Here is a 24,884-nt window from a genome sequence, read left to right as displayed (position 1 = left end):
TTCAATTAAACTACTTCTTTAATTCAAAAGGTATTACATTTTGTTTTTGTTAGATACAATACTAATTTCTTTTTTAATACTTTGCATTTTGGCGTGTCTTCAGTAATTGACAACCGTCTTCTCTTCGGCGTGTTACACTGGTATGCTACTGCTGGCGGCTCCACGAGCTCTTCAAGTTCGCAGTCGCGAAGCCGTTTATTTTTGTACACCTTTTTCGGTGTCAGTACTTTAAAAGTACCTGATGAACCTAAAAAGAAAAATAGTATGTATTAAATAATGTCGTGAATCTTATTTTCTTGTCGTGGGTGGAATACCAGCCTAATCAACCCTAGTGTCAGGGTTATGATTGAGTCGCCAAAGGCCCCAAAAGGTGAATGTAAAGCAAAGTTGTTGGAGGTAACATACCTAACATAAAGGAAGAAAAGGGCAATTATAACATTCATTAAAGTAGGTAGGTAACTAACGTATTAACGTAGCCATTTTATAAATATTAAATAAAATGTGTATGATAAGTGATTCCTAAAAGATAGACATAGGTAGGTACTTATAAAATTCCACAATACATTGTTTTGTTATATCTCAAAACCATGAGGCAGCTTTTTCGATGAAAGCTAGTTAATTGTAATGTTTTCTGATACCTAGGTACTAACTACTTAATTACAATCACGCATGTAAGAAACTGTAATAACCCACTCAGTAAAGGAACAAACGGGTTTTACATTTAGAGGGGCTAAGGGGCGCCAAAGTGACGTCACCACTGAAAGAAACATTCGTGTAATGGTGACTGGAGTGGACGCCACGTAATAATAATAATATCTTTATTTCGTACCATTAAAGCCTTAAATATATGACAATATTTGTTTACATTTATAAATATGTAGTTACAGGCTGTGACATAATTGCTATGAGTCGGCTGTTATCCCTAAAAGTTTTAAAACTGAGCTAAGGATACCAGCTACCATCCAAAAGTTGTATGCAAAAGCCAAAAGTGAGGGTGCTGACAATGAATATTGTTATAATATTTAAAATTTGAATGATATCAAGTTATCAATAAAAAGAGAAAATAATAATTAATAGTTAAGGTAAAATGCCTAGGCCCTTGGTCTTGGTTCCATACAAGACCATTAACCCGGCCCCAGGGGGGACAGAGTCATCTTCTCTGCCCTCCACTGGGGCAATTCCTGTTCGGCGCGTCCTTGCCGCGGGGGTGGGCGCCTCTTACTTTAGTAGGCCGGAGTGAGATGGTGGCTGAGTTCGAATAGGGACCCAGACCTACGGGGTATAACGTAGAACCCTTGCCCAGGGATACGGGTGAAGAACTCAACGGCTGCAGAGGCGGAGATGGGAGCCATCGGTACGGCAATGCAGGACGGAAGGGGCATGTCACAGGGACTGTAACCTGGAACCTGACAGAGGGCAGCAGTAACTGTCAGTACTATTCAGAGGCAGAGGACAGGAGTCCTAGTATGGCTTTGTAATAGACTACTCTGGGCACCATCCCACTCGCGTCATACAGAGTACTGCGGGGTGGAAGGCAAGAGGGAAACCACTGCCCTATTTTTCCCTAAAAAAGTAGCATGGAGAGTATTTTACTGAAAAGGAACGTTCTTGACAACGGGCTTCCACGATGTCACATCCCGTGGCGGTCTGAGTCCGGCAGGGGTAGTAATAGCAAGGCTACCTCGGTCGTCAGCATGCGAAACCCTTGCTCTATTGGCACATGGAATGTGCGAACAATGTTAGAAGATGGAAAGATGGAGGAAGTGAAGTTGGAAATGGAAAGAATGAGAATAGATATTTTGGGACTTAGTGAAATGAGGTGGGAAGGCAGCGGTGACTACTGGAGTGATAACTTTAGAATAATTTACACAGGTGATATAAAACAGGGAAGTAATGGAACAGCAATAATCTTGAACAAAAAATGGGGAAATAAAGTGGAAAATACTATTCATCACAGTGATAGAATTACAGCGATTAAAATCAAAGCAGAACCTAAAGATCTTGTTATAATTCAAGTGTACATGCCAACAGGAGATCGTAAATATGACGAAGAAGTTGAAATTATGTATGAACAGCTCGACTCAATAATAGATGCTGTAAAGAAAAATGATAATTTAATTATAATAGGCGATTTTAATGCTGTAGTGGGGGAAGGGAAGGATGAAAATATTGTGGGTAGGTTTGGCCTAGGAAAAAGAAATGACAGAGGAGATAGATTGGTACAGTTCTGCAAAGAAAATAACATGACTATTTGCAATACGCAATTTCAGCTGCCAAAAAGAAGGCTCTATACCTGGAAAATGCCGGGAGACATTGGACGATACCAATTAGACTACATAATAGTTAGAATGGAAAATAGGAACCTAGTCACTTCATGCAAAGCCTACCCAGGAGCTGATCTAAATACGGATCACAATCTTCTCCTGAGCAAGTTTAATTTAGGATTAAAAAGGACCAAAAGGACACACAAATATAAGAATATTGATCTCAATAAATTAAAGTATACCAAATATCAAGTGCAATATAGTAATAAATTGAAAGATAAATATTTAGAATATAAGAAAAATCGTGATTTAGAGGTAAATAGTATAGAAGAGAAGTATAATAAGGTTAGAGATATAATTAAAAGTACCGCAGAAGAATGCTTAGAAAGCGAAAAGTTAGTCCCAAGGAAGAAATGGCTAAGCCAAGATATTATTGATATTATGATAAAAAGGAGAACGTTAAGAAATAAGTCGGATGACGCCAGTATTGTTGAATATAGAAAACTTACTAACAGAATAACAACACAATGTAGGAACCGTAAAGAAAAAGACTTAGAAAAGGATTGTGATCTCGTTGAGCATTATATGAAAGCAGGTAAAATGGATCTAGCATATAACATAATAAAAAGTTTAAATAGGAAGAAAAAGACAAGAAGTACAGCAATACTAGATGAAGATGGAAAGATTTTGATTGATAATGAGGATATAGCTAACAGATGGAAGAGATACATAGAAGGATTATATCAGGGAGATGGACTAACCGAGGACGATATAGAGGATGAACAAGAGGTGGAAGAGGATGATCGTGGCCCGGACATCTTGAGAGAGGAATTTGATAAAGCTTTAAACAGTTTAAAAAATAAAAAAGCGGCCGGAGACGACAAGTTGTTTATAGAATTGCTAAAATCTGCAAACCCCTTAGTTTTGAACGAAATTTACGAATTAATCAATCTAATGTATACAACTGGCAAAATACCAACAGACTTTCAAGTTAGTAAAACTTTGGCATTACCAAAAAAACCAAATACTTTGAAATGCGAAGAACACCGGACACTGAGCATAATATCACAGGCTTCAAAAATTTTAGATTATCTCGTTGAGAGCAGACGTGTGTGTCGCTGGTCAACTTGGAGTGAAAATATTATTTCCTTAAATTTAAATAACTTTTTGTCTCGGCTTTTGTGAACATCGGTCGCTCTCTTACTAGCTTTGAATACTCGCCATTTAACGCACGCGCCATATTGAAAATTGTATAGCGGCATCCCTCTCGGCTGTCGTCATTAGCATCAGTGCATAGAAACTATACAAAGTGCAAACAAGAAAAATATACTGTGAAAAGAAAGTGCGGATGCGGGACTCGAACTCGGTGTCTGATATTCTGCGACCAGCGTTGTTCGAACGCGCCAACTAGAATCTGCAGCCTGCGGCGAAATAGTGACTCACATACAAGGTGTACGATTAGCCCTATACCACCTTCGCAGCGATAGATTAACGATTCGTCACACTATCGCTTTTAATACATCGACCGCTACCACGATACGTATACTTTTAATAATTATTATTTACTTAACTCACCTACGCAACTCAGCGTATTGGACAAATACTGCTCAAAAAAAGCTTTTACCATGTTTCATTCATCGAACATAAACAAAGACTACTCTAGTAATCCTGATCTTGCATCTGGGTCCGACCTTAACACCACGCACAGGAAACGCAAACAACCCGACGATGACCTCACAGAGACCTTTTGTGGTCTTGCAAAAGAGCTGAAAGCTACATTACACGAGTGGAAATCAGATTTTGACAAAAAATTTGAAATTATAACCGATATAAAAACGGCCACAGATAGTCTAACCAAATCCATTGAAGACATTAAATCAGAAATAAGTTCCCTAAGCACTAACCAACAATCATTGAAACAAGACATAAATAAGTTGAGTCGCGAAAATACTGAAGTTAAAAAGAGCTTGTCAACCTTGGAAACAGCGGTGCAGTTCCACGCTGATCAACAAGAAGACATCTTATGCCGCGTTTCCAAATTAGAGACTGCTATGAAGAACTCGCATGATCCGCAAAAAAAGATTACTAATTTAGAAGCTAAAATAAACTCTTTAGAGCAACACGCACGCCAGTACAACATTGAAATCAACAACGTACCGGAAAGAAAGGGCGAAAACCTTATGAACATAATAATAGACATTGGCAAACAGATTCATGTGCCTCTGTCTTTGAATGATGTTACGTCCATACATCGTGTTCCACACGCCAAACAAGGGCAAAATAATCCGAAGAATATAATCGCCAAATTTGCTTCAAGAAACTTGCGCGACAACTATTTAAGCGCTTATCGAAAAAACAAAGGACTAAAATCAGACCAAATCAACATCTCTGGTACGGCACAAGTGATATACATGAATGAACACCTTACCCTGCAGAACAAGATTCTTTTTCGCGAGGCCAGGGAGGCTGCTACTCGTCATAATTTTAAATACGTGTGGGTCAAACACGCTACTATACTCATACGGGAATCAGATACTTCACCTATTTTCGCAATTAGAACCCATAATGATCTTCAAAAAATCAAAAATCGCGACGCTTCCAATTGATATCGTTTACCTTTGCTATCACTTATACATATTCTCTTATATCGTAGATGCAACTGTTAAGGACCTGGAAATGAACACCCGTATGTCACAATATGTCAGGAAACTCAAAAAACTTATTAAAGATCTTGCCAACGCCTATTTTATATTTAAAACATCTAATTCTATATATACACTATTTACAAAGGTTCCAACTAGTATTAACACTCTAAATTTAATACCAAGTATAGAAACTCGAGATTATGGCTAACAAACTAAGTTTATATTACCAGAACTGTAAGGGGCTACGTACTAAATTGAATATCTTATACATGAATATCCTGGCCTTCTCATATGATGTAATTATATTGACGGAGACCTGGCTTGTCCCTGAAATATCAGATAGTGAATTCATAGACAAGCGTTATGTTGTCTTCCGGGAAGATCGAGACCGGGTATCTACTAATAAAGCTGATGGAGGAGGAGTCTTAATAGCTGTACTACGAGAACTAAAACCTGTCAGGCTTTACCCAATCAGAGACACGGTCCTTGCTGCTTGCTTAGAATTCTTATTCATTGAAATCACAGTATCCAACACTCGTAATACTATCAACGTAACATATATACCACCTGATACAAAACTTGACAATTACCTTGAATACTTGAATATGCTTTCTGAAAAACTAAATACTCTTGCAAACTTTGTTGTAATAGGCGATTTTAATTTACCACATATAAAATGGACTCCAAGTCCGATAGGTAAACGCGGTCTAACATGTGGCGGCACATCTAACATAGAATGTGAATTAAGCAATTTTTTGGCGCTATTGGATGCTACACAATATAACCATATAGAGAACAACTTAAACAGAATCTTAGATCTAATAATGTCTAATGTGGAATGTAGTGTTTCACTGTCTAACGTACCCTTGACAAAAGTTGACCCTCTACACCCTCCTCTCTTAGTATCAGTACCTTTTGGAATAACCACTTCTTATATAGCAAAACATACAATAATAAAGCCCAATTTCCACAAAGCAAATTACGAAGATATTAATAAGTCATTTGCAAAGATAGACTGGAATACACTCTTAGATGATTTACCAGCAGAAGCTGCTGTTGCAACATTTTACGAGCAGCTATATAGTATTATCAAATCCCACGTTCCAACAACAGTGCGTAAGGGTACTAATTTCCCACCCTGGTTTTCCCCGTCATTAATTCATATATTTAAAAACAAAAACAAAGCTTGGATAAAATGGAAAATCTATGGCAACGAAAGTGACTATCATATTTTTTCCATGTACAGAAAGCGATTTAAAGACGAGTGTCACAATGCGTATGTAAAATACAAACGTTCACTGGAAACAAATATCAGGTCAAACGTAAAATATTTCTGGAAATTCGTTTCAGGTCTCAGAGACAAGCCGGGTATCCCAACCAAGATGGTATACGAGAACAAGAATGCTGGAACACCATTAGAAATATGTAATTTATTTGCAATGTTCTTTAAATCGGTTTACGAGATATCCGCATTAGACATTGAAAATTACTGTCCACCACAAGATCACAGTAATAATGACATAATCATTAGTCAAATGCGCATTCACGACAGTGAAATAAAGTCTGAACTGAAAAAAATAGATCATACAAAAGCTCCTGGGTCTGATGGTGTTCCAGCATTGTTTCTCAAGAACACTGCGAGTCATATCTGCAAACCCCTATTCATTATTTTCAATAAATGCTTGTCTGAAGGGGTATTCCCGGACATATGGAAGCAAGCAAATGTTACGCCCATTTACAAAAGCGGGACTAAAGAGAATATTGCAAACTATCGCCCAATTTCAATTTTACCCGCCTTGTCCAAGCTCTTTGAGAGACTGGTCCATCGCCAAATTTACCCCATTGTTCACAAAATTATTATTAAAGAGCAGCACGGATTTGTTAAAAACCGATCTACCTGCACTAATCTGCTACTGTTTGTTGAAAACCTTTTCAAAAATATGGATAGAAACATACAAATCGACGCGGTATACACTGACTTTCAGAAGGCTTTCGATAAGGTGGACCACAAAATGCTGCTTGATAAGATTGCATTTAACGGAATCAAAGGTAACTTACTGCGATGGTTTGCTTCTTATATATCGGGGCGAAGTCAAAGAATAGTCATCTCAGGGCATAAATCCGAAGCGATTCTCGTGACCTCTGGCGTCCCGCAGGGATCCATACTGGGACCGCTATTGTTTGTCGTTTACATTAATGATATTGGCCAATGTTTTCATCATTCCAATTTTCTGTTATATGCAGATGACTTGAAAATATTCCGACCAATCACGTCTATTCACGATTGCCATCTAATACAAGACGATCTGGACCGCCTTGATAATTACTGTCTCGAAAATAAGCTATATCTTAGTATTTCAAAATGCAATTTTATTAGATTCACAAAAAAAAGAAAGGAAATTCAATTTAACTATAAATTAAACAACATTCAACTGAAGAACGTACGCTCACTGCGGGACCTGGGCATACATCTGGATTCAAAACTACACTTTGATGTTCATATCCAAAAGATCGTTAATAAAGCTTTCAGTATGTATGGTTTTGTAATGAGATCATCTAAATACTTTGAATCGCCCCACACTTTTCTGTATCTGTTCAAGACATTAATTAGATCACAATTAGAATACGCCTGTCAAATTTGGAACCCATATTACGATAAGTATAGTAACATAATAGAAAACGTTCAAAGAAAATTTTTAAAATCTATGATTTACAAATGCAAAATAGGTCGTTTATCATATGTACAATCGCTTATCAAATATAAACTTCACACTACAAAAAACCGTCGATTACTTTTAGGAGCCATGCTGCTCTATAAGATCTGCAATCATAAGTTAGATTGTATCGACATTCATAACATGGTGCGTTTTAACGTACCACGAGCTGCTCGACAGCGATCATTACGAACCCGCCCGGTGTTCGCGCCTATTAGCAGTCGCACAAACGCTGGTAGGCGCGCGCCGCTCAACGCGCTCATGACATCCTATAATGTTCATTTCCAGGATATTGACATTTTCTCACTGCCTGCGCCTACATTTAGAACCTCAGTACTAAATAAAATTGGTGCTATGAGCGGCAGCAGTTTAACCGGCCAATCGCATAATCAGTAGGTACTTAAGATTTCTGTTAGGTTAAAGAAAAAAACCGGACTGTAGGGATGGCGCATTGTTACAGTGATTTGTTTCAGTTTATCAATTCGACACACCCAAGAATAAAACCTATAATTACATAAATAACGTTGAGTCTACTAACACTGGCGCCATCCACCTGGGAAATTTATTTCAATATTTCAATATTATATACTTAAATAGAAACTGTACCTATTTTCATATGCCTACATTTACGTATAGTTATACATAACTGCGTATAGTTATGCGTAAATGTGGGTACAGTTGTCAGCACGCATCTTAACGAGATCCTAAAAATGTAAACTGTATACATAAGCTGTGGATAATGTAGTTGGTTGCATGTTAAGATAAATTTTGTTTTAAGCTATTACAATTTGTAACATTATAATATGTAACTGTTTGTTATCCCAAATAAAAAAAAAAAAAAAAAAAAAAAAAAAAAACCCGACTGAGACCTAAAGCTGAGGGATGTCTGGGAGATGACCAGTATGGGTTCAGGGAAAAGAAAGGTACAAGAGAAGCAATATTAGCTTTAAGACTGATAATTGACAGGAGATTGGATTTAAGCATGGATACCAGCGTGGCTTTTATAGACCTTGAAAAGGCTTTTGACAAGGTAAACTGGAGGAAAATGATGAGGGGGTTGAAGGAAGTAGGAATGGATTATAGAGACCGAAGGATAATATACGAACTATATAAACACCAGGAAACTGTCGTAGAAATAGGAGAAGTGAAGAGAAAAGCTAGAGTACGGCAAGGTGTAAGACAGGGCTGTTCCTTATCTCCACTAATATTTAACATTTTCATAGAGGGTGCCATGAAGGAAATAGCTAAAATCAGTAACGGAATAACAATAAATGGACAGAATATAATTAGTATCAGATTTGCAGACGATATTGCGGCACTGGCCAGTAATAAAGAAGACCTAGAAACCCTACTTAACACAATGAACACAGTTTTTGAAAAATACGACCTTAAAATTAATATAAGTAAAACCAAAATTCTAACAATTTCCAAAACTCCAAAAATAGACAGCCAAATAATTAAGTTAAATAATATCCCGATTGAAAATGTAAAGAACTTTAAGTATCTAGGCAGCATAATAACGAATGACTCAAGATGTACTTTAGACGTTAAAACCAGAATAGCAATGGCAAAACAAGCTTTCCATAACAAAGGGTGCATATTCAAGGCTAGGATTGCCAAATCTATCAGAAAAAGATGTGTCAAAACCTTCGTATGGAGTATAGCCCTCTATGGATGTGAAACTTGGACACTGACACAGAAGGACAGAGAGAGACTCGAGGCCTTTGAAATGTGGTGTTGGAGGAGGATGGAAAGAATAAGTTGGACAGAAAGGGTTACAAATGAGGAAGTGCTAGTAAGAGTAAGGGAAAAGAGACAAATACTGAGAATTATTGAGGACAGAAGAGGCAAGATGATTGGACACCTAATAAGACACGACGAATTCATTAAAAACATCATAGAAGGAAAGCTAGAAGGAAAGAGAGGAAGGGGAAGACCAAGAAGAGCTTACATGGAACAGATTAAAGAAAAGGTTAACGTCGTGTCTTATAGGGAAGTCAAGGAATTGGCCTTTGATAGACTGGAATGGAAAATGCTACACCGACAAGAGCGTGGCTCTTAAATTGATGATGATGAAGGTAAAATGCAACTTGCTATGTGCGTGTGTGTGTGTGTGTGTGTGTGTGTGCGTGTGCGTGTGTGTGTGTGTGTGTGCGTGTGTGTGTGTTGTGTGAGGTGTATCTACTTGTATATTATTATGTTTACTAAAGGTAATCAACCAACAGGTTTAAGTAAATTCTCCGTGTCATCGTATGATAGTCTTTGTAACCATTTGGTAACAGCCTTTTTGCAAAGTAGTGTTGATTGGGAGTGAATGAAAAGATTACGTTGAAGCGTGTTGTACAGAAAGGGACCCAAAAAGCAGAAGAATCTATGGCTACAACTGGTATTGAAGAAGGAAGATTTTGCGACTAAGTGGTTACGCCTTGTATATGTAACGTCGATGTCAACGGGAGTCTGGGAGTGTTGCATAAGTATAGTATGAAGAATGAACAGTTGTCGGACGGTAAGTACGTCACATACCTCATAGAGTAGAGAGGTGGAAAATAGCACAGGTTTGAATGTAGCTACTTTTAACAGTGCCCTTTGTGCACGTTCTACAGATTTGAAAATGGTTTTTGGTGCACCGCCCCATGTAGTGATGCAATAAATAAGTATTGATTGACAAAGTGCTATATAAATCATTTTTAAAGTTGGAGGGTCTGCTACATGTCTTAAATGTTTAAATACAAATATTAATTTACGGACTCTATTTGATATGAGGCTAATGTGTGAGTTAAAAGTGAGGTTGCTATCTATAAGGACTCCGAGGTATTTAATGCTATTAGTTCTTTCTATTTTAGGACAATTACAAGGTGAAGTATGAGGGATTTGAGTGGAGTGTGCAGCGATGGTAAATATTGCCGGAAGATGTTTAGTACGCAAAGTAAAAATCATATGCTACATTTAAGGTGAGCAGGTTTTGGTTCAACCAATCAGACACTACATTGAACCCAAGCTCCCACTAGTCTTGATTTTTTTCGGACATAGATTGAACATCATCGCTCAAAAAGTGGGACGCAAAGTTACTGTTAATATAGCGACGTGAGTGACAGTTTAGTGTTAACTTGTGTGCCTTAGGGGGTGGGGTTTCCCTAAGGGAGTCTCTACGTTATCGACCTTGGTGTGTTATTGGGGCTCATGAATAAAATCACTTAATAGGGATCACTGTCTATTTTCCAGAAAAACATAGTAAATTTACATTACACTTTATCAACACAGTAAAGCGCGCGTTCTACATAAAATATTAGAAAAGCCAATTCTGAGGCGTGTTGCCCCGTTGCCCGGACCGTAGAGACTAAATGTAAAGTGAGGCGAGGGGCTGCCTCCGCTAGCTGTGCGCTAGCGCTGTGTCAGCACCTACAATACTCCCCCCCTTTTATAAAAAATTAAATAAATTTGAAAAGAAAAAAAAATAAAGAATGTCCTAAAATTTACAATCATAGGGTAACCCTTACTTTAATTTGTTACAGTACAAAATAACGCTATTGACTTTATAAACAAAGTATGCATTTGCTGACACATGACTCGAACACACAGTGGCAACGGGCACGGGTGTAAAATTACATTCACTGAATTGAATACAATGCTATGCAAAACAAAAATAAGGACTGATTGTTACATGTTGTTATGAACAAGTAGTTGCCATCTCTTACGGGGTAGACAGTACATATAAGTTACGTTATCTAATTTAAAATTACACAGAATTACGAAAATGGAAATACAAAAATGTTATGTGTAAGCCTATTATACTTACTGACTCTACTTAAAAATTTAACACAATACGCAATAATTAAACAATACCGTTATCAATAAAATGTAGAAGATGCAGAGGAATTGGGAGGTTTCGCGGCCGGCGGGCCTGCTGTTTGGGCTACTGCCCCGGCTGCGCGTCCCTGCTCTGCCATCGAGATGATATCCTTCATTACTCTTTCCTTCACACTTCGGCCACATCTTCTACACCTCACGTAGATACATATACACATGATTATCACTATCATCGCTATAGCAAGTAAACTAAAAAGTTCTAACTTTCTCTCAATAGCGGCAGTGGCCGAGTTATCTGATCCTTGCTGAGCAATAACAACTTCAGCGTTCTTAGATTGTTGTTTGCCCATAGTCACTATGATAGGCATCTATCACAATATTTAAACAAAGTATACTCTTGAGAGTTCTACGTAAAATGATTGAAACTTTGAGGTTACATTTACAAGAAATTTCATATGACATACATTTAATGATTACTCTATATTATATAAGAAAACGCACCGGTGGCCTACTGGTTCTGCCACACCGGGTGGTATAAGTGATTAACTTATCGTTATTCTCTCTACTTAATTCTGAATTTAAATCTACGTTTGTACTGCCTGATATTGGACCTGATTTCTCAACACATGTTTCTGACTCTAATAAATATGCAGGTTTTAACCTATCTATAGCTATATTTACCTGTCTGTTGTCTAACTGAACTTTAAAAACTTTATCTGTCCTACTTATGACGCTGTATGGGCCATCGTAAGTAGGGGTCAAAGGTTTCTTCACTGCGTCATTCCGGATAAATACACTTTTGCAAGTCTTGAGATCTTTATGTATAAATAACTTACGAGGATCGCTATCAACTCGAGGCTTGGGTCGCACACTGTGCACTATGTTGCGTAACTTCTCTACAAAAGTATATTGATCAACAGAACTGAGACATGTGTCGTTATAAAAATCTCCGGGTAAGCGTAATGACTGACCTGTTACTAACTCGGCTGCACTAAGGCCTGTGTCACACCGGCTGGCGGCGCGTAGTCCAAGCAGTACGGTGGGTAATTCTTCATCCCATGACGTGTTATCAATTAACCGGCTAGTAAGTGCTGCCTTTAGAGATCGATGCCATCTCTCTATCTTACCATTACTCTGTGGATGGTAGGGTGTTGTCCTGATCCGCTGTACTCCTAGTAATCGAAGTAGGCTGCTAAAGAGTTCGCTTTCAAACTTCCTACCTTGATCACTAGTCAGCTGGGAAGGGCAACCGAATCTACTAATCCAGTTGTCGTATAATGCTCTGGCTACTGTATCTGCTGTGATGTCACTGGTAGGTACTGCCTCTGGCCAATGCGTAAATCTGTCTATTATTGTAACCAAATACCTGTGACCTCGTTGCGTGGTGGGTAACGGACCAACAATATCTATGTGTATATGCTGAAATCTTTCGCTGGGCAAAAACTGACCTAAACTCGATACTGTATGACGATTTACCTTACTCTTTTGACAATTTACACAAGTTTTCGCCCATGTACGTACATCCTTATTAATACTCGGCCAAAAGAACCTAGAAGCAACCATCTTCATTGATGTTCTGATGCCTGGGTGACTAATTTGATGAACTGACTCGAAAACTTGTTTCCTGAACTTCTCTGGAATATAAGGTCGAATATTACCTGTTGATACGTCACAATAAATACCTTTGTTCGCGCCTGGCAAGCTGAGTCGTTTCAACTGCACGCTCCCCACACTGTATCCGCCCTGAGTCTGCGAAATTAGATCGTCGTTTTCCTGCGCTGTTGCGAGTTCGTCGAAGTCTACATTCGTGGGGCATGTTATCGTCTCAACACGTGATAGCGCGTCAGCTACTATGTTTTCGCTTCCGCTCACATGTTGAATGTTACTGGTATACTCACTGATATATAACAATTGTCGTATACGCCTATGGGTTTCCTTTTCTGAACTCACCTTTGTTAATGCATAAGTTAACGGCTTATGATCTGTGAATACCGTAAGTTCGCGTCCTTCAATAAGGTTCCTGAAATGCATTATTGACATGTATATGGCAAGTAGCTCTCGGTCGTACGTACTATATTTACGTTGCGTCTCTGATAGACCTTTACTGAAATAACCCAACGGTTGCCATACATTGTTGACTCTCTGCTGTAAGACTGAACCTACGCACGTGTTTGATGCGTCTGTCATCAACGCTAATGGAACTTCTGTTGCTGGATGTGATAGTGTAGCGGCGCTTTTTAGGCTTTCCTTACACTTCTCAAATGCAGCTACTGCCTCAGTGTCCCATTCAATCTTAGTCTGATCCTTTTTCCTAGAGTTATGTAAGAACTTGTTAAGATGAGCATGATCTTGTGCTGCATGCGGCAAATGCGATCTATAAAAGTTAACCATCCCTAAAAATCGTCTTAACTGTTCAATCGTTCCAGGTTTTGGAAAATCTGATATTGCCTGTACCTTATCCGGAAGGGGTGAAATTCCTTCTGACGTAACGTTATACCCCAAAAAATCTACTTGTTCTTGCCCAAATATGCATTTACTCAAATTAATTGTCATTCCAATTTTGTTTAACTGTTCAAAAATCATCTTAACATGTTCTCTATGTACCTCGTCATTTTCTGATGCAATGATGACATCATCGATGTAACAAAATAGTGTGGATGTTCCTTTATCAGATGACCCAATACTTTCGATGCCATAAAGTACAGTGTTGTCCATAAACCTTTGGAAAGTTTGTGCTGCGTTTCGTAACCCGAAGGTCATTCGCGGGAACTCGAACAATCCAAACGGTGTTATGATTGCTGTCTTCTCTATGTCTTTCTCCGCTACCTCAATGTAATGATAAGCACGGTTAATATCAATTCTACTAAACACTTTTTTACCTGACAATCCATAGGTAAAGTCGTGAAGTCTCGGAACTGGGTAGCGATCGGGTTTCGTTACGGCGTTAAGGCGACGATAGTCTCCGCATGGTCGTAACTTACCGTCCTTTTTTGGTACAACATGTAATGGTGAAGCCCATTGACTTCTTGATGGTCTGCAAATGCCGGCTTCCTGCATAAAACGGAATTCTTCCCTTACCTTAAGAAACTTGTCTGGCGGCAGGGGTCTCGGCCGCGCGTGGACGGGTGGGCCGGTCGTTTCGATGTGGTGCTTCACTGCATGTGACGGTGTTTTCTCCTTGAATGACACGGGACGGGTTATCTCTGTAAATTGTTCCAATAAATCACGATAAGGGTTATCATCCTGAATACTTTTGATTACTGGTTCATCATGACTTACGATGATACCTATCGCACATAATTCGGTTACTCCATCTACCAATTTTTTATTGTACAAATCGACTAACAATTGATGTTTGTTTAAGAAATCAGCTCCAATAATAGGTTTGTTTACATTACAAATAATAAACGGCCATGTGAAACTTCGCCTTAAGCCTAAGTTAAGTTCTAGCGTTACTATACCGTATGTTTTTATTTCCGTACCGTTCGCAGCGAAAAGTTTATATGAACAGTTTGTATCATATTTATTAGGGTTCACTTTAGACATGGGGACAACGGATACATTAGCACCGGTATCTATAAGAAAGTTCATTCCCGACTTTGAGTCTGTTACACACAAGCGATGATTTTCATTGTAACTCGTACACTCCGCCACCGCACCAGACTGTACCGACGTTAGTTTCCCGGACTGTTCGTATTGTCTCTCTGCACAGTAGGCTTGTTTACCCAGTTACAGGGCGCCTCACACTTCCACGCTGCTCCGCGGTATCGGTAGTGATGCTTACATAACCAGTCAGGGCTCTGTGGTGTACGTCTTGGCCTGGACTGCGAGCGGGATCTGCTGCGACCCCAGCGGCCGTTTCCGCGCTGTAATGGTCGGCCGCGTCCTCTGATGCTGTTCACCTCACATCGTAAGGCCTTGAGCTCCATTGACAGGTCTCTTACTTGCGATAACAGCTCCAATTTGACGGCTGATGTAGATGCCGTCGGTGTGTCCACTGCTGCTATGTCACCACTCCGTAGATTGTCCATAATCTTGTCTGCCATGCTCGCGAGGTCATCAAGCTTCGTGTCCGCGCTTGAGCTTGCTAATATAGCACGTACCCAACCCGGTAGTCGAGTCATCCACAGGTTCTTAAGAGTGTCACCTGCTGTACCTGAGTTCTTCGCTAGTTCACGCATCTTGGCAAGCAACTGTGATGGACGCTGACTACCTAAGTCCATCTCCTTGACGAGCTTGTGGAACTGAGCCTCTGCACTCTCTTGAAATATCTTCATCAGACGATTCTTGAGCACTGTATAACGTTGCTGTTCTGGTGGGTCGTCAATCAAGTCGGAAATCTGGCTTAACTCCTCTTTGTCTAGCTTTGATAGCACAAGGTCAAACTTAACTGCTTCGCTTTGATGCTGAGACCCTATGACGGCTTCAAAACGGGCAAACCACATGCGCGGCATATCGCGCCAAAACGCTGGGATCCTCGACACAAGGCTGATAGCAGCCAGGTCATGGCTGACTTCTTGCCGCAACTGACGTCGCTGCTGATCTTCCTCCTGGCGTGGCGGTGGTGGCGGCTGCGCCATGATGCAGGAATGCCACACTTTTTGACACACTGATCCTCCGTAACGCACGCGTGAATGTCCGAGCAACGGGCGGGGTCACCACTTTAGTGTTAACTTGTGTGCCTTAGGGGGTGGGGTTTCCCTAAGGGAGTCTCTACGTTATCGACCTTGGTGTGTTATTGGGGCTCATGAATAAAATCACTTAATAGGGATCACTGTCTATTTTCCAGAAAAACATAGTAAATTTACATTACACTTTATCAACACAGTAAAGCGCGCGTTCTACATAAAATATTAGAAAAGCCAATTCTGAGGCGTGTTGCCCCGTTGCCCGGACCGTAGAGACTAAATGTAAAGTGAGGCGAGGGGCTGCCTCCGCTAGCTGTGCGCTAGCGCTGTGTCAGCACCTACAACAGTATTTCTCCGCGGTGCGCGATTAGGCGCCGAACTGGCAACATGCGAAGTGCGTGGTAAAAAGTTGCAAATATAGAAGCTCAAAGAAAAAAATATATAACACTTCTTAAGTCATGACATTGGTGCTAATTCCTGTAAACACATCTAATTTTATTTTAAGTTATATCTGTCATTATTTTTTTTTTTTTCTTTTGAGTTAGCCGCCAACAAACAGACGAGCGAATGGCGTGGGAGCTTTGTTTTATAATGTTATTATAATGACAGATAGAATAAAAAAATAATAATGACAGATATAACTTAAAATAAAAATAATGATTAGATTACTGACGTGTTAAAGGCAACCAGACGAGATATAGAATGTAAACAAAGTTTCAGAGGTTCAAAACATTTATATTTGAATAAATTATCATAGAGTTCGAATTTTAATCGCTGTCGTCTGTACTAGACAAAGATGATTCGTCGGAAGAGTCCGAGTCAGCTGTGTTTATGATAAAACTATCTATCGTATTATCAATCATGTTGTCAATACTGTGTTTAAATCAACAACTACTCACAATACTAGCAAAAATCAAAAATAAAAGTAACAGAAACGGAATAATAAGAACAAAAATCTAAGTAGGTAAATACGGGGACGAAAAAATATGTATCACTTCGAACGCAATCCAAACAGGAATGAACTTGTTCATAAAATGGCGGTCCAAATGTTGACAGCTGCGGTACCGACTGCTTTCCTGTAGGTACCTACCACGAAACACAACGACAGCTATCGTTGATTAACTGACGCCATAACTGCGCGTACGAGTGATAAGGACAGAGATGATAATCCCTGGTTATCGCAATGTAACTCAGTAATGGTCCGTTTGTTTACGTTTTTTATCTCGTCTGGCTACGCTGCGGTAAAGGTTTTGCGTTAAAGAGCCACAAACATAGTAGGTACCTACCTACTTAAGTAAGTGGAATGATAAGGTTTTATTACCTACATTAACTCGATTCATCTGCCACACACGTTGCGTCAGGTCATCGTGTGTACCAATGTAACCTACCTACCTACCTATAAAATGTATGACGAAATCGTGGGTCGCCCACCAATGAACTATTTATTATAACACCGCCCGATCCCGATGCCCGAGCCCGCGATCTCGAGTAATCTCGACGCATCGCGTTTGGGTAGTTTAATAACCGCTATAATATGTATATGTCACCGTAAAATTGTAATATACCTATAAGCCCTGTAAGCGCGGTGCACTGTTTTGTACAAGATTGTAAACAACTACGTCTCAATTACGTGTGTCGAGCAACTATAGACTTTATGTCATTATAAAGATAAGATCCATTCTGGCTTGTTGCGTTGCGCGAGGTCACGTGTTATTACGATTGTAGGTAGGCAGGTACCTACCTACTGGCTGAGTCGCGCTAACGCAAATGATAGGTCCGATGCGATGCGATGCGTAGTAGGTATGTAGGTAAATCTGCCTATATGTTTGTTACCTCTTCAGACTTAAACAAATGGTTACGTTATGGTAGGTTACATTACCTACGCATCTACGACAATCGCCGTCTGCGTAAAGTTGAAAGCGAAAAGCTACTTTTTCTACCTATAGCTACCTAACTTACCTATTAGGGTATTAAGTAGGTATTATAGATAGTAGGTAGGTATCTTGGTATAGGTACAATCCGTACAATAAAGTCGTAAATTTCTGTTTTCATAATATTTTACGTCTTTAATTATTTTAAACCCTACAATTTATGTTAATACGGCTTTATTATAGTTTTGTTACTGAAAATGGTTCAGAATCGAGACGTCTATAGGCACCTATCGAACCTAACTATCATCACAGCCCGGACACTTCATACAAACAACCTATCCCCTACTTTAAACATTTAACTAGGTAGGTAGGTACCTACATTAACTTGTCTACATCTAAGTAGTAGGTAAGTTGTAATTAGCTAGGTACCTAACATTTCAAAAAACTCAAGGTCGGTAGGTATCATTCACGTAATAACTCACTATCACTATACTAAAACCCAATATTATGTAGATATTCAAGCAATAGGTAGGTACCTAAACTACAATAAAAATTTTGATTGTATTTGTATTAATTCGGTGGTAGGTAAGTACCTACCTACCCAATTGTAGGTAATAACTTGACAAATTAATTGTGCTTACCTGGTGAGGAAGTGCTTGAGCGATTTTGAAGGTCTTGAGTCTGATATGGTTCTGGAACTGCACTTCTCTGGAGTCTTTTTCTATGACCAGTCTCATTTCGTACATACTTGATATTGAAATGGTCAATGCATAAATACCTTGACTGCAAATTTTCTGCAGGCAAGTGGGCAATGTTCATATTACCTACAAGAAAAGAATATAATGTTCAATAAAACATAAATAGCCTATAGATGTTCCACTGCTGGATCGTCTCTACCCTCTACCCTCAAATAACAGGAGGTAATCGTTTTGGTGGTAGCCCGGACCAACTATATAATTTCTGAAGCAAAGCTTACTCTTAGACTAAGAGGGCGCTGCAGTCGCCACGTAAAGATCTAGTCCATGTTATTTAAATTTTTAATAATCAAAGAAAGCAATATCCAGTCATAATTTTGATAGTTATATGTGGAACAACTTGATTTAAAGTACCAGTATTGGAGTGATCAAAAAAGGATCAATACTTACGGTGATATAGTGCAACAAATGTTTATAACAACAAAGTGAATAGTGAATAGGTTTCAGCATAAATATTATTATAAATACTTACAACAAGCTTTGCTGTGAATATTGGATGACAATTACTTAACAAATAAGGACTTAAACAGTGAGTAAGAACTATTATTACGAAATAACCACCCGTGATGTCCGTTGAACAATTTGAATATAAACATAAGACAGCTGAGCACTGACTCATTTACCGATGGTCAAGTCCAACCTATACCTACCGACCGAGCAACTTTGGAAGAAATTGCTTAAACAGGCCTCCCGTTTGTACTGTAGTAGGTATGTTGCATAAATTTTTGTATGTTCTAACTGTTTGTAATCATTAAAAATATTTGATTTGTGATGAATAATCTCACAAAGTAATTTTGATAATATCAGGAACAGTATCCGGACCTCCAGATCATAAGCCTAATGTTCTAATCAATAATACACAGAGGCAGAATCCACTAAAACAGCAACTTTTGACATGTCTTATTAAGTTCTTGTAGGTACCTACCTATACATAATGTATGTATAGATTGGTACCTGCTGAAAGGTGGTCAGGCGTGAGCGAGACCAAGATACTAGGTATACCTCATTTGGGTTCCTGGCTTCTGTACACAGTCCCGATGTGTGAAATTGGTATAAAACTGTAGGTTTGGTAGATAGTAATTTATCTTAGGTACCTATTAAGACTGTATAAGAAGAAATAAATTAATGTTTTATTTTTATTTATTTTCAACTTAAATTAAAAGTAAATGTGTAAGTAGATATCTAAGTAGATGTCAAAATGGCTACATCAAAGCAATTCATCTAAGAAAGCAATATTGCTATTTGACAATTTGTTTGCATCGCACACTTACTTTTATATGCACAAATGTGAAACTGCAATATTGCTTACATAGATGAATTGCTTCAATGTGGGTATTTTAACTGCCCTGGTCTATAAACTGTTCAATAAAACAGTCCAAAATTCAAAAATAATTATGAACTTGATTGACTTTTTTTAACTTTTGTCCCTTTTATTCCACAGTTCACTTGGAAATATAAATGCATCGCATACAGTATTGGCATATAGTAGGTACTTTACAAGTTTTTGACTATTCCAGTGCTTTAGTAGTTCCCAGTAAGAATATGTTAAAAATCACTAATTAAGACTTTCAAGTTTGATTAGTATATCTATATGCCATGCTAAATTACCCAATTGTACAAAAGTTAATTTAATAATTCCAAATTGACATTGAGCACAATACCTAATTATATTATGTTCTTCAGACAGAAAAACCTGTTCTACTGCTCTAAACTGTTGATCTCAGCTTGATTTTAAGTATTACATTAATTATGGTAAACTAAATGGTGACAAATGATAAACCGATTGTCAAAATAATAGTCTAGCAAATAGGGGGAGTGGCAATAACTTTACCACCATGTTAAGTAGGTATTTCTTTTTATTTTATTCCAGTCTTGATTGTCATTGATTCTTTCAAATTGTTTGTTTGATAACTTTTTGCAGTTTAATATTAAAAATAAATAAAAGTAAACATTTAACTACTTACCGCAATTCTCAAGCCATACTTTTAGGCGGTTGACGTCATTCCACGGAAAACGGAACATTGACTTCTGTTCCGAAGAATTTGTACAATTATAATAAGAACAATTGTCTGCAGGCATTTTTTATAACCACTGTTCCTGTGTCGCTACGTGAAAGCAGGTTTCATGAAGCCAAATCAAAGTCCGATTTCAGTCCAGGGTCAGTTTGTAAATCACAATACACAAAACGTAGAAGGCGCGTTCGACTCGGAATTCAAACGAACGAAAACAAACATTTTCAAACATAGGTATATAACCTACCTACGTTATTTGAAAGTTGCGTTTTTTTTGTTCTCAAATTTAGTTTCTAATGATATCTATAGGTGGTTATATTATTTTTAAAATTTGATATTGTATCTCCCATAATTATTACAACGGAATTACAACTAAACATTTAATAAATTCAATAAAAATGTATTTTGCAAATAAACACAAACTTTTAAAAACGTAATATTTTATTATCTGTGGCAAAGCTAGATCGATGTTGCAATAATTAACGATAGATGGCGCAACTTTAAGCGAGCTTCTTACACACAATTATAGATGGCGTTGATAAAAACGAGACCGTTCAACCCCTCAACAAGCTCCATACTCGACGTAGTTCCGACGTAAATCCGCTAGAGTAACCACTAAATTTAAAAATATAAAAATCTCCATTAAATGCCAATATCTTTGATTAACTTTTGGTTGGAGTATAACTTTTAAATTATAAAACATAATTTTAGTGCCTATTTATCGATTATTGGCTTTTAAAGAAACTTTAATTAAGTTAACTTTAACTTTAATTAACTTTAACTTTAATTAAGACACGACGTTAACCTTTTCTTTAATCTGTTCCATGTAAGCTCTTCTTGGTCTTCCCCTTCCTCTCTTTCCTTCTAGCTTTCCTTCTATGATGTTTTTAATGAATTCGTCGTGTCTTATTAGGTGTCCAATCATCTTGCCTCTTCTGTCCTCAATAATTCTCAGTATTTGTCTCTTTTCCCTTACTCTTACTAGCACTTCCTCATTTGTAACCCTTTCTGTCCAACTTATTCTTTCCATCCTCCTCCAACACCACATTTCAAAGGCCTCGAGTCTCTCTCTGTCCTTCTGTGTCAGTGTCCAAGTTTCACATCCATAGAGGGCTATACTCCATACGAAGGTTTTGACACATCTTTTTCTGATAGATTTGGCAATCCTAGCCTTGAATATGCACCCTTTGTTATGGAAAGCTTGTTTTGCCATTGCTATTCTGGTTTTAACGTCTAAAGTACATCTTGCGTCATTCGTTATTATGCTGCCTAGATACTTAAAGTTCTTTACATTTTCAATCGGGATATTATTTAACTTAATTATTTGGCTGTCTATTTTTGGAGTTTTGGAAATTGTTAGAATTTTGGTTTTACTTATATTAATTTTAAGGTCGTATTTTTCAAAAACTGTGTTCATTGTGTTAAGTAGGGTTTCTAGGTCTTCTTTATTACTGGCCAGTGCCGCAATATCGTCTGCAAATCTGATACTAATTATATTCTGTCCATTTATTGTTATTCCGTTACTGATTTTAGCTATTTCCTTCATGGCACCCTCTATGAAAATGTTAAATATTAGTGGAGATAAGGAACAGCCCTGTCTTACACCTTGCCGTACTCTAGCTTTTCTCTTCACTTCTCCTATTTCTACGACAGTTTCCTGGTGTTTATATAGTTCGTATATTATCCTTCGGTCTCTATAATCCATTCCTACTTCCTTCAACCCCCTCATCATTTTCCTCCAGTTTACCTTGTCAAAAGCCTTTTCAAGGTTGTTACGTAACCGGTACCTTCGCCCGCCTGCTCACACCCATACGCCGTGACCAGCGTCGTTCCACGAGTTCAAGTCAGCGTAATTAATGGAACAGCCAGCCTGCTGAGCCAGCGCCCGAACGCGATGCGCTGACGTCAATCACGCCACCAAATTGTGACCTCGATTTAGCCATAATGTAAAATAGTTTTTAAGTAAAATTCAGTGTAGTCCTAACTTCGGACTCATTCGCACCTAGGTTAGTTAGGTTTAGCTGTAAATTTAAAATATAATTTCATTCTAAGTGATTCTAGTTTCTCTTCTTCACCCTCCGTCTGTCGCTCACTTAATTGGCGCAGTCGGTAGGATACTCGCGGGTCAGTTTGCGAGCAAATTCAGGCGTATCTCACATCGAACACCGTGCTCCGGGCTGCCCGGGTGACTATCAAGCACCATCTCGAGTATTCAGAATCTACGTGAAGTCACAACGGAGGTTATCCAAGCATCGATAATGAAGAAGGGAACAGAGTGTAAATTAAGCCAAGAAAAAATGTAAGAAAAAAGAAAAAGAAGAAAATTAAGTGAAGAAAAAAGAGGTCAGAAAAAAAGAAGAATAATTACTTCGCCGGTGCAGTACCTTATGGTTCGTCCCAGTCCTTCAGTGCATCCAGGTCTTCTAGGAATCCCAGAAGCAGGACACCGATGGATATGCAGTATGCCCTGAAGACTAATGTATATGCGTACCTCGCCATCCCCGAAGTCCACCAGGCACCCATGCTCGGGCAATAGACCACCTATCCACCGCTCCGCGTCGTAATAGGCCATGAATTTCCAACATCAGAACGGTGAATTCCTTTCCCGCCTAGGGCAATGGAAATGAAGCGCAGCGAGGACCACACAAGCCACTAAAGGTTCAGTTTCCATATTTTTTCCCAACAGGAAGAGAGGAAAAGATGTCGAGATTTAATGCAACACGACAGACGTACTTACAGAAATGCACCAAAACCTAACAGTGTGGGAACTTCGAGATGAAGCCACTTCAAATTACAAGTAACGACGAAAATTTCAAATGTTATCTGAGTTACTTGCAAGCAATTACTACGATACTGCCGTAATCTGACCGGGAAGAATCCAAGAACCTAACATGATATCAAACCATCGATTCAACCAGGAACATCGATTCTCCGTGCAGGAAGGCCAGGGTATACCACCCTGAAAAAAGATAACCCAAGAAATGGTGACCAGCACTATTCTCCACGATAGTCTTCGAATAGGTGCTGTTCTGAGGGTGGAGATGTTACGTAACCGGTACCTTCGCCCGCCTGCTCACACCCGTACGCCGTGACCAGCGTCGTTCCACGAGTTCAAGTCAGCGTAATTAATGGAACAGCCAGCCTGCTGAGCCAGCGCCCGAACGCGATGCGCTGACGTCAATCACGCCACCAAATTGTGACCTCGATTTAGCCATAATGTAAAATAGTTTTTAAGTAAAATTCAGTGTAGTCCTAACTTCGGACTCATTCGCACCTAGGTTAGTTAGGTTTAGCTGTAAATTTAAAATATAATTTCATTCTAAGTGATTCTAGTTTCTCTTCTTCACCCTCCGTCTGTCGCTCACTTAATTAGGTCTATAAAAGCCACGCTGGTATCCATGCTTAAATCCAATCTCCTGTCAATTATCAGTCTTAAAGCTAATATTGCTTCTCTTGTACCTTTCTTTTCCCTGAACCCATACTGGTCATCTCCCAGACATCCCTCAGCTTTAGGTCTCAGTCGGTTTTGAATGATTTTAAGTAAAATTTTTGAAGCCTGTGATATTATGCTCAGTGTCCGGTGTTCTTCGCATTTCAAAGTATTTGGTTTTTTTGGTAATGCCAAAGTTTTACTAACTTGAAAGTCTGTTGGTATTTTGCCAGTTGTATACATTAGATTGATTAATTCGTAAATTTCGTTCAAAACTAAGGGGTTTGCAGATTTTAGCAATTCTATAAACAACTTGTCGTCTCCGGCCGCTTTTTTATTTTTTAAACTGTTTAAAGCTTTATCAAATTCCTCTCTCAAGATGTCCGGGCCACGATCATCCTCTTCCACCTCTTGTTCATCCTCTATATCGTCCTCGGTTAGTCCATCTCCCTGATATAATCCTTCTATGTATCTCTTCCATCTGTTAGCTATATCCTCATTATCAATCAAAATCTTTCCATCTTCATCTAGTATTGCTGTACTTCTTGTCTTTTTCTTCCTATTTAAACTTTTTATTATGTTATATGCTAGATCCATTTTACCTGCTTTCATATAATGCTCAACGAGATCACAATCCTTTTCTAAGTCTTTTTCTTTACGGTTCCTACATTGTGTTGTTATTCTGTTAGTAAGTTTTCTATATTCAACAATACTGGCGTCATCCGACTTATTTCTTAACGTTCTCCTTTTTATCATAA

The 24,884-nt window shown here is 38.6% G+C and overlaps 1 protein-coding gene across 1 annotated transcript; it reads right to left on the bottom strand.

Moving 5' to 3' along the window:
* LOC126380943 (uncharacterized) lies at window positions 1–20,924 on the bottom strand. The gene is made up of 3 exons (XM_050030522.1): window positions 20,649–20,924; window positions 18,571–18,753; window positions 1–247 (listed from the first exon to the last, which is right to left on the bottom strand). The coding sequence occupies exons 1-3, from the start codon at window positions 20,761–20,763 to the stop codon at window positions 24–26; spliced, it is 522 nt and encodes a 173-aa protein (XP_049886479.1). The 5' UTR covers window positions 20,764–20,924; the 3' UTR covers window positions 1–23.
* Window positions 20,925–24,884: the final 3,960 nt, after the last annotated feature.

The sequence above is a fragment of the Pectinophora gossypiella genome, unplaced genomic scaffold, assembly GCF_024362695.1.
Source record: "Pectinophora gossypiella unplaced genomic scaffold, ilPecGoss1.1 Pgos_32, whole genome shotgun sequence".
NCBI lineage: Eukaryota > Metazoa > Arthropoda > Insecta > Lepidoptera > Gelechiidae > Pectinophora > Pectinophora gossypiella.
Note: the sequence above shows the minus strand (reverse complement) of the source record. Positions and strands in the feature narration are given on the sequence as shown.

Coding starts and splice junctions, on each gene's coding strand:
- LOC126380943 (XM_050030522.1), bottom strand. CDS start 20,763: ATGCCTGCAGACAATTGTTCTTATTATAATTGTACAAATTCTTCGGAA. Junction 18,754..20,648: donor AGTATGGCTTGAGAATTGCG/GTAAGTAGTTAA, acceptor CTTTTCTTGTAG/GTAATATGAACATTGCCCAC. Junction 248..18,570: donor CTCAAGCACTTCCTCACCAG/GTAAGCACAATT, acceptor TTTTCTTTTTAG/GTTCATCAGGTACTTTTAAA.